Genomic DNA, 10,769 nt, shown 5'->3' with positions numbered 1-10,769 from the left:
TGTTGAACACAAATGAATGAAGACAGCACACACATTGAGTGGAAAGACAACCTGTCGCCTTGCGGGAAGCAGGTGGGTGGGTGGGGGGTACATTTCTCAGCAGCAACACCCCACGACCACAGGACATTGCAACACCATGCATCAGCAAGCGTGACAATTACACACCCACTTCGCACCGTCACCCACGTCTTGGATGGCAGTCCCCTTGCAGAAGACCCCCGACGCACAACTCAGGAGCGACTACTCAGCTATTGTGTCATTTAATCATAGTTATCAGATCTTGTAGGAAAATTCCACAAAGTTTAAAGTCAAGTGGAGATATTGACTTTATTTCAGTTTTTCTATCAGAGGCAGACTTCTGACAACCATGGCCAACTCTGGAATTCAGCTCTTGGGTTTTTTCCTGTCCCTCATTGGTATTGTTGGACTGATCATAGGGACTATTTTGCCGCAGTGGAAGATGTCAGCCTACATCGGGGACAACATCATCACGGCAGTGGCCATGTACCAGGGACTGTGGATGTCCTGCGCGTTCCAAAGCACCGGACAGCTCCAGTGTAAAATCTACGACTCTATTCTGCAGCTGGACAGTGAGTACCCTGCACTTTTAGAACATCCGAGGAACATTTTCCATGTTTCTTCAAAAACGCAGGCGTTAGTTTTGGTTTTCACTCACAGCCTCTTTTAAAAAGTGGGTGTGAGTGAAAACCAAAGGACAGCCAAACCATGGAGAATACATGATCACCTGTGCGTAATTACGCATTACGCACAGGTGATCATGTATTCTCCTTAAATAAAGCCCTAAGCCTCTAACATCCATAATTGAACCCTTTCATGCACAAATTATGAGAACCTTAATCAATTTTTTTTTTCTTGTGTGTTTTTATTCCTCTTTAGGCATGAAAAAAACAATGCAATTGAAAAATTTCTTAGGAAAAATAAATAAATTAATTAATAAATAAGCAAAAACTCTATAAAAAACAAAAAAATAAAGTTAAAAAAAGACATACTACTAATAATAATAATGATAATAATAATAATAAAAATGATCTTATGAACCTATTTTACATGAAGTTGCAAAAATGTCCATTCAGCTGGACACCTTGCATTTAATTTTTGAAATGAAGAAACATGTATTTACAGATAAATTGTGTGAAAACTGGGAGGAGGGGGTTGTAGTTCTGGGGGTGAGAGTATGCTCAGGGGAGATCTACACAATGTTACCAATTCATGTCAGAAAAGATTTGTAGTGTCTTAAAACTTTAATAAAGATATGTGCAAAAACAAACAAACAAACAAAAAAATCCATGAATATATATGAGAACAGCTGTAGAATAGCTGTCCACTATACATGAAAGGGTTAATCATGCTTTTAGATGTAAAGCAGTTTGGGCTTCTTTATGCTGTTGTGAAGTGCTATATACGAGGGGGGGGCTTAAAAGTTCATAGAATGACTAAGAAGGAGTTTCTCCACAGCAATGAAACTTAGCATACATTAAATTCAACCTCTCCTGATACTAACTGCATGGTTTCCTTCCAGATAAACCCACACTGGATAAATAACTTAGGACTCTGAAAAGTAGTACCAGAGACATTTGGTGAACCATCCGTGGTACCGTGGTCTTATCAAATGTCTGCAGAAAAAGGGGTTAGCCCCCAAGGACATTCATGCTGACATGGTTGCTATAGGGGATGATGCTCCAGCTTTATCAACTGTGCAAAACTGGGAAGCTGAATTCAAGAGGGGGAGAGAGAATGAGGGAGGGGTGAAAAGCAAGCATTTTCATGACATGTCTGTAGTACTACTTTTCAAAGTCCTAAATTATTTATCCAATGTGGGTTTATCTGGAAGGAAACCATGCAGTTAGTATCAGGAAAAGTTGAATTTAATGTATGCCAAGTTTCATTGCTGTGGAGTAACTCCTTCTTAGTCAGGCTATGAACTTTTCAGCCCCCCCGTAAATAAACTTTGATTTAATTTTTGATTTAACATATCAGCCTATACAACCGGTGTCACAGCCTTCTACAGATACACCTGGTTCATCCCTCACCTGGATGACTGTAATCTGACGCTATGGAACACTGTCCTCTAGATTAGGTACATGAGTCTTTGTGTTCATAAAAGTCAAACTCCAGGAGAAACAAGAAAAGGCTCTGAAAACAGATATTTATCAGATAAATCCATCTCTAAAAGGCCTTAAAAGAGGAGTTAGGAAAACATCTATATGTGGCTTCTTCATTTGTATATACCCTACTCCCCCCAAGTATCTGACACAATAAAATACAATGTAAAGGCAGTTGCTTACTACTCCATATACGGTTGCCCACAAAAGACTTGAGGGTGAAAATAGGATTTATTCTTTTTAGAATATTTTTTTTTTCAGTTTTCAATTATATAAAACATACACATACACAAAAAAAAACACAACAACAATCACAAAGGCTCAGATGTGTGCACAACCAATCAACTAACTAACCAGACAGTCCTTGTTCAAAGAAAGAAAGAAAGAAAGAAAGAAAGAAAGAAAGAAAGAGGGGCAGAGGCTGAAGTCAGTCACTGGTACACAAATACACTCCCTAGTCCAATCCAGGGTTTCCCTAATCCGAATGACAAATGGTATGGAATAACGAATGACCACTAGGGTTAGGGTTAGGTCATTCGTTATTCCATGCCATTTGTCATTCGGATTAGGGAGGCCCTCCAATCCAACTTCCTCCAAGTATGCAAGAAACAGAGTCCAAGCATTTGAGAAAGTGTCCACAGAACAGGTCCTCAAAGACCTGAGCTTTTCCATCTGTATTAATGACAACATATTATTGACCCACGCTTGCAAAGATGGAGGGTTTGGAGACTTAAAATGGGATTTATTCTTAATAAAGTGTAACTGTGTCTCAGTATGTAATCATTGCACCTGGAAAAAAGTTATTAGTGACGTGTATGAATAGAAATTAAAAGAGGAATGTTTCTGAAAATAGCAGTTTTCCAACTTTAAGGGTTACAGTGTGGTATGGTAGATTGTTTAGGTGTTTGATGAGTGGGAATGTAGGTAAAGACATACACCAGATGGTCTATCCAACTGGGAATTTAAGTGGTGACTTTAATTCAGGGTAAATGAGTCTATGTGGTATGTGTCCTAACTACTTAGCTGTCAGGTCTCCCCTATAACTAGGGGGTGACCATGGTAACGCCACTGCTGCCTCATAGGCTTCTCATCTAACGTACATCACCCAACACATGTCCAGTCTCCCCTAGTAACCTTTGTCATGCAGGAAAACCGGCATTAATTCAGAGAAAATTATAAGCTGTGGTAAGGGTCAATATTGATTTGCTTTGCAGTAAAGACTACAGGTATGCTGCAAATTTTTATAATAATAATAATAATAATAATATATTTTATTTGGATAGCACTTTTCATGGAACTCAAAGACACCTTACATACAGCAGATAAAGACAGAAGCCAAACACAAGCAGGTGCAAAAGGCAAGTATACGAATATAAAACAATTAAACGTTAAAATCAAACATTAAAAGCAATCTTAAATAAATGACTTTTTAAAATGGATTTAAAGGTGTTGAGGTCGGAGCAGTGTCGGATAGAAGGTGGGAGGGAGTTCCAGAGGGTTGGAGCAGCAATGGAAAAGGTTCTGTCTGTTTTGGATGATGCTAAAGTAGTCGCTACTGTACTTTGAGTTTGGTTTGATTTCATGTACAACTACAATATGTCATACAAAGACATACCATCTATTCCTCATCAGCTAAAAAAAAAAAACCCTTAGCGGTCACATTAATTATGTATCATATTTTATTAGTACCTTAAATGCATATCTGCTGAGTATAAAAGCAAGTTTAAGTATTAACTCTAAATTAATTGTATGTGCTAAGTCACAAATTGCACTATTAATAAAGATGTAGAGCAGGGGTGTCAGACTCATTTTAGTTCAGGGGCCACATACAGACTAATATGATCTAAAGTGGGCCGGACCAGTAAAATGATACAAATAACAGGATAAGAACTTATAATTAATATCAACTCCAACATTTTTTCTTATATTTTTGAGTGAAAAAAGTCAAATGTTTACATCTATGAACTGTACTTGAACATATCACCAACAAATACGAACAACCTGAAAATTCTTAAGAAAAATAAGTGCAATTTTAAGAACATCACGCCGTAGTTTATCATTTATACATGTACATCACAGCTTACAGACCACAGTGGATCTACAAATACACAAAACATTTAGTAAAAGGCAGATTGTTGGTAAAACTCCATGTAATTCTGTTAAAAAATTTCAGGTTGTTCACATTTTTTTTGTAAAAGTTTAGTCTGTAAATGTAAATATTTGTGTAATTTTACCTTTTTTACACTAAAACAAAGAGAGAAATTTGTGGTTTTCTTTATTTATAGGTTATTATGATAGTATTTTACTGCTCTGACACATTTTAGATTGAATTGACATGCTTGATTGTTAATATCTTCAGTGTAAACTTTGCATTTCACAAATTCATCCCAAGGGCTGGATTGAACCCTTTGGTGGGCCGGATTTTGCCCCCGGGCCGCATGTTTGACACCTGTGATGTAGAGGAAAAACAAAACCATTTCCCTGGAACTAGATAACACTAGGTTACAAAAAATTGTTTTTTGCAAGTTGTCTAGGTTTTTTCAACTGAATTAGGACCATTTTGCACCGCTAAATCCAAAAATGACATCTGTTTTTCTCAATCAGGTCAGGTTTTTTTTGCTAATTTGATTTTGAAAAATTTGATCTTCTCACAAAATTGATTACATTTTTGTGACTTTATCAGCTGATTTTTTTATTTAGTTCTCACCCAAAATAGGTTTTAAGAGAAAAAAAAAAAATTTTCTAACAGGATTCCTGTTAGGTACAATGGTGTATTCACCGCAGATGTAGCAGAATACGTCAGGCTTATTTTTGCAAGATCTTCTAGTCGAAGCCATTTCATTCACCTGTAACATTAAAAAAAAACATTAATCATAAATTGGCAAAAGTAAAATCTTCAGAACTCGTTTATTGCAAGAAATATGAAAGAATTTTGTATCATATGATGTGAAAATGCCCATAAATGTAAGCAAAAATGTTAAAAAGCCAATATGTAGCATAGTTCAGAAAGCTGACCTGACTGAGCAAAATGAATGTGATTTTTGGATTCAGCACACCAAAATGATCCTAAATCAGCTCAAAAAACCTAAACAATAAATTTGTTGTTGACCAGTGTAATAAATACATCCTGTTAGAAAATGATTTTTTTTTCTCTTAAAACCTATTTTGGGTGAGAACTATATAAAAAATCAACCGATAAAGTCACAAAAATGTCATCAATTTTGTGAGAAGATCAAATTTTTCAAAATCAAATTAGCAAAAAAACCTGACCTGATTGAGAAAAACAGATGTCATTTTTGGATGTAGCGGTGCAAAATGGTCCTAATTCAGTTGAAAAAACCTAGACAACTTGCAAAAAACATTTTTTTGTAACCCAGTGTTATTTATTATGTATTCACTGCAGATGTAGCAGAATACGTCAGGCTTATTTTTGCAAGATCTTCTAGTTGAAGTCATTTCATTCACCTGTAATACTAAAAAAAAACATTAATCATAAATTGGCAAAAGTAAAATCTTCAGAACTCGTTTATTGCAAGAAATATGAAAGAATTTTGTATCTTATGATGTGAAAATGCCCATAAATGTAAGCAAAAATGTTAAAAAGCCAATATGTAGCATAGTTCAGAAAGTTGACCTGATTGAGCAAAATGAATGTGATTTTTGGATTCAGCACACCAAAATGATCCTAAATCAGCTCAAAAAACTTAAACAATAAATTTGTTGTTGACCAGTGTAATGACATCTGCTTTCTTTGCTTTTACTTATAAAGAGTAAACGAAGCAGGGGAGTATTCCAATAATCTGTACTACTATTATGGAATAAATACATCTTTAGTTCTCTTCTCTGGCACCAGGTGAGGGGTGTAGAGTAACGTCAAAGTCACCCTAAACTAGGTTTGGGATCAACTATGTGAATGGATCTGCATTTCTACTCTTCTTCACTATTTGATCTGGTCTCCGTTTCCCTCCCCTCGGTGTCTCTCGGCCCATCCCTCCCTCGGTGCTGGAGTGATTTGTTTGTTTGGGCAGGGCAGGGATGGCCTAGACTGGCACAGACTGGTTCTAGGTGGACACAGAGAGAGAGAGAGTAACAAAAGGGGGGGCTCCCCGTGATAGGTTTATAGGACGAAGTGGTGGTGGTGGTGGCGGTTGGGTGGGGGGGTGGGGGGGCAGTGACAGATGAGTGCTCTCACAGTAATGTTTCAGCAGGCATCCACCTCTCAAACCCATGGGGAGGAGACAGAAAGACGGGCCCTGAGATGTTTGGTTTTCTGTTGTGTGTTCATGTGTATCCCAGGGTTTCTCTTCCAGGAAAAGCCCACATTAAATAGTCCTGGCAGGGTCATGCAATTCACAACCCGTAAAGTCTCACTGGGCAGGGGGGGGGGGGGGGGGGGGTCTACAAACCAGTTTATTCAAGTCTTTTGTGAACATCCACTCACCATTTGCACATTACAGTACTTTTAATCTACCTTTCACACTTTTTTTTCCTTTTTTTTGTGCGTGTGTCCTCCTCTCCAGGTTCACTTCAGGCGACTCGAGCCTTGATGATAGTAGGCATCATCGTGTCCATCGCAGGGCTGGGCGTGGCCTGTATGGGAATGAAGTGCACCACCTGTGGAGCTGGTGACAAACTTCGCAAGTCCCGCATCGCCATGACAGGAGGGATCATCCTTCTAGTGGGAGGTGAGGGTGGAAACACCTGCACACCTTTACACCCAGGTCCCCATATAGCACAGGTGTCAAACATGCGACCCGGGGGCCAAAACCGGCCCGCTAAAGGGTCCAATCCGGCCTGTGGGATGAATTTGTGAAATGCAGAAATTACACTTGATATTAACAATCATGAATTATGAGAACCTCAGTCAATATTTTTGTCTTGAGTGTTTTTATTCCTCTTTAGACATGAAAAAAACAATGCAATTGTTTTTTTGTTGTTTTTTTTTTATTTTTTTTTTTATGAACCTATTTTCCGTGGAGTTACAAAAATGTCCACTCAGCTGGACACCATGCATTTAAGTTTTGAAGCAAAGAAACATTTATTTAAAAATCATCTTCAGAAAGTGATATACTGTGTGAAAACTATGAAATAAAAACATTTTTAATGCTGCACCTGGAGGGTTCAAATGCAAACTTTTGGAACTATTAGGGTCCAAATACACAAATAAATGAACCAAAGACTGATAAAAGTGGGTTTAGCAAAATATGACCTCTTTAAAATATGTCAGCTTTTACCATTTAGGGCAGCGGTTCCCAACCTTTTTTGGCTTGTGACCCCATTCAAAATGAAGACCTTTTTTGCTAAATTAATTAGTTTTTGATCATGTAATAGTTTGCTATATTATGTTGCAAATTAATGTTAATAAGTTCGTAAGTTCGTGACGTAAGTTCTTCCATCAATATCTATGGCATTGTACAACCAAAAACAGTGCTTTTAGGCATTCCATATTTTCTTTTCTGTCTGTTTTAGTCACATGATACACACAGGAGTTAGTACTTGATTGCATAACCATTGTTTTTGATGACTTTTGATGGTCTAATAATTTTTTCCACGACTGTATATAGTAATAGTTGTATTATAAACCCTCAGGACTACTAAAGGGTCAAAACACAGAATTCGAAATCTCTCTTTGGGTACATTTTAGAGACAATTTGACAGATTAGTGTTGCTAAATGACCCAAATTTTTACTTTCAAATTCATTTTTGCTTTAGTTGGACCATAAGGGATTATCCAAAACAAGGAGCTACTTTATATTGAAATAAATGTTGGAATGGCAATGAATTAAAGTTAGCTTTCTGATGGGACGTTACTGTGTTTTTAACCGAAAATGTTTGGATTAGAGCAGAGGTGGGTAGAGTAGCCAAAAATTAGACTCAAGTAAAAGTACTGTTACTTTAGAAACATATTACTCAAGTACAAGTAAAAAGTAGTCATCCAAATAATTACTCAAGTAAAAGTAAAAAAGTACTTCATGAAAAAATTACTCAAGTACTGAGTACTTCCTGAGTAACATCGTATTTATTGTTCTTTTAAATTCAACAATTAATAAATGAAATGTTAAAATAAAATATATAGAATATCCATGGGAACATTACAGCTAGTTACAAATATAACCTCACAGTAATCGTTGTTGGTTCCATTATATTTCTAGTCTATTCTTATGGAGGCAGATACTGTGCATGTTTTTCCATTTACTTTTATGAGTTAGCCTAGATTAAAAAAAAAAAAGCATGCACAGTATCTGCCTCTATAAGAACAGACTAGAAATATGATGGAACCATCTATTTCTATTTACTTTTATGAGTTAGCCTAGATTGGGCGACACAGTGGTACAGTGGTTAGCACTCGTGCCTCACAGCAAGAAGGTCCTGGGTTCGATTCCAACACCAGTCGACGGGGGGTGGGACTTCTGTGTGGAGTTTGCATGTTCTCCCTGTGTCTGCATGGGTTCTCTCTGGGTACTCCGGCTTCCTCCCACCATCCAAACACATGCACTGATAGGTTAATTGGTTAATCTAAATTGCCCATAGGTGTGAATGTGAGAGTGATTGTTTGTCTCTATATGTTCAGCCCTGTGATGAACTGGCGAAATGTCCAGGGTGTACCCCGCCTTCGCCCCTGTGTACCTGGGATAGGCTCCAAGCGACCCCCATGACCCTAGGGAAGATAAAACGGGTTCAGATAATGAATGAATGAATGAGTTAGCCTAGATATCTTTATCTTAACATATCGTCCCCTTCTGTCGAATTTCTTTAACTCATGTGAGTCATGTGAGTTTTTGGCGGAAATCTTTCTAACAAAACAAAACAAATGGTTCATCCATTAACAAATGACCAAAAATAAAAGTAACAAGTAGAATGTGCACCATTGTAATGGAGTAGAAGTAACTTCTTCTTCATAAATATACTCGAGTAAAAGTGAAAAGTGTGTCATATTAAAAGTAAGTAAGTAAGTAAATTTTATTTATAGAGCACTTTTCACAGACAGGGTCACAAAGTGCTTTATCAAATCAAGTTTACAGAAACCCAACAGAATCCTCCAGGAGCAAACACTTGTGATTGGCGACAGTGGCGAGGAAAACTTCCCTTTAACAGCAGAAACCTCGAGCAGACCCAGACTCCTGAAGGATAGCCGTCTGCCTTGACCAGTTGGGGTTAAAGAGCGAGAATAAAGGAGGAGAAAAGAGAGAGCGATAGAGATATAGAGAAACTGGGGGACTCTTAAAAAAAGTACTCTTAAAAGTACAACTTATGTAAAAAGTTACTTAAGTAAATGTAACAGAGTAAATGTAATGCCTCTGGATTAGAGTGCATAATTCTGTGAACTCTACTTGAGGGATGAACACTATTCTTCCGTAAAAATCTGTTTTGTTGCATTTTTCAACACCTCTCTCCAAAATCTCCTAACCACGGTCATGAAGGTCTCAACACAGCATCCATCCTCTGTGAAGTAACTTCTAACAGAACCTTCACTTGTGTTGTTTCCACCTCATCATGGGTATTTGGAGATTACCCGTGACTCATATTTTTAAACTCTGGATGAAAACAAATCATTACACCCTGCACCTGCTTATGTAAGTAACATTTCATTAAAACCCGGCCAAACTCACCTTAGCATCACGCAGCTGCTTTAGATCCTCTGCACATCATACAGTATGTAGGAGGTAGTTTGATCCCAGGCCCAAAAACATTTCCTTCCCACTCATGTGCTCCGGAGGTCATTAGACTGGATGAGTCCAGTCTGCTGACGCTGACATAAGAGGTCTAACAGCCGCTGAAGGGCAGAAACTAAGAGCTAATTGTGCTGGAGTCTATAGCTAGCCACGTGGTGAACATAAGGGAGATAAAAGCATGAGGGCTAGTTTTGTTTTGTTTTTTTTTTGATGCACTGATTGATCTTTGTTGCGTTCTTGCAGGGTTGTGCGCCATCGTAGCGTGCTCCTGGTTTGCTCATAACGTGATCCGAGCTTTCTATAATCCATACACTCCCGTCAACACCAAGTAAGTCTTTCCAAAACCTTTTTTTTTTTCGTCAGCGGCGACTATCCAGAGGCTGTCTATTCACAATTAACACGTTTTCCCGGTTTGTAACAGGTTTGAGTTCGGCGCCGCCATCTTCATTGCGTGGGGTGGTTCGCTCCTCGACGTCCTGGGCGGGGCCATGCTGGCTGCTTCTTGTCCTCGAAAGAAGCAGGTATCCAAATATCCCTCCATGGCCAGCTCCCGCTCCGGCCCCCCGAGCAGCGCTAAGGAATACGTCTGAGAGCGCCCCTGTGACAAGACAAGAACATTCTTCTCTCCTGTTGCATCGGCGAGGATTAAAACTGAAGGTGTACGGGACGATACGAGATATAGACAGACTGATACGGGATGTATTTGATTTCCAGCAGGCCTTTTGATAACCCCTTCATCTTAATGTGGCCCTCGATTGTTTCATAAATGATGTTTCTCACCCCGTCCAAACATTCCACAATTGTTTACAAGTGGTCTTCGCAAATACATTATAATTGGATCCCCTGACTGAATAGACAAGCCCTTGGGGTGTAACCTCATGCATTGTAGCCTAAATGGTGGATTATGGCCAACATTTGCACCTCTTTGTAAAAACCAGCATCTATTAGCATTTGCCATGTAATTGAAAGTAAT

At 38.4% G+C, this 10,769-nt stretch overlaps 1 protein-coding gene across 1 annotated transcript; it reads left to right on the top strand.

The window, feature by feature from the left end:
• Positions 1 to 367: 367 nt before the first annotated feature.
• Positions 368 to 10,398, top strand: cldn7a (claudin 7a). The gene is made up of 4 exons (XM_030162921.1): positions 368 to 590; positions 6,644 to 6,808; positions 10,040 to 10,124; positions 10,218 to 10,398. The coding sequence occupies exons 1-4, from the start codon at positions 368 to 370 to the stop codon at positions 10,384 to 10,386; spliced, it is 642 nt and encodes a 213-aa protein (XP_030018781.1). The 3' UTR covers positions 10,387 to 10,398.
• Positions 10,399 to 10,769: the final 371 nt, after the last annotated feature.

Source organism: Sphaeramia orbicularis, chromosome 18, assembly GCF_902148855.1.
Source record: "Sphaeramia orbicularis chromosome 18, fSphaOr1.1, whole genome shotgun sequence".
Classification (NCBI taxonomy): domain Eukaryota; kingdom Metazoa; phylum Chordata; class Actinopteri; order Kurtiformes; family Apogonidae; genus Sphaeramia; species Sphaeramia orbicularis.
This window is presented reverse-complemented; position numbering and strand designations above follow the sequence as displayed.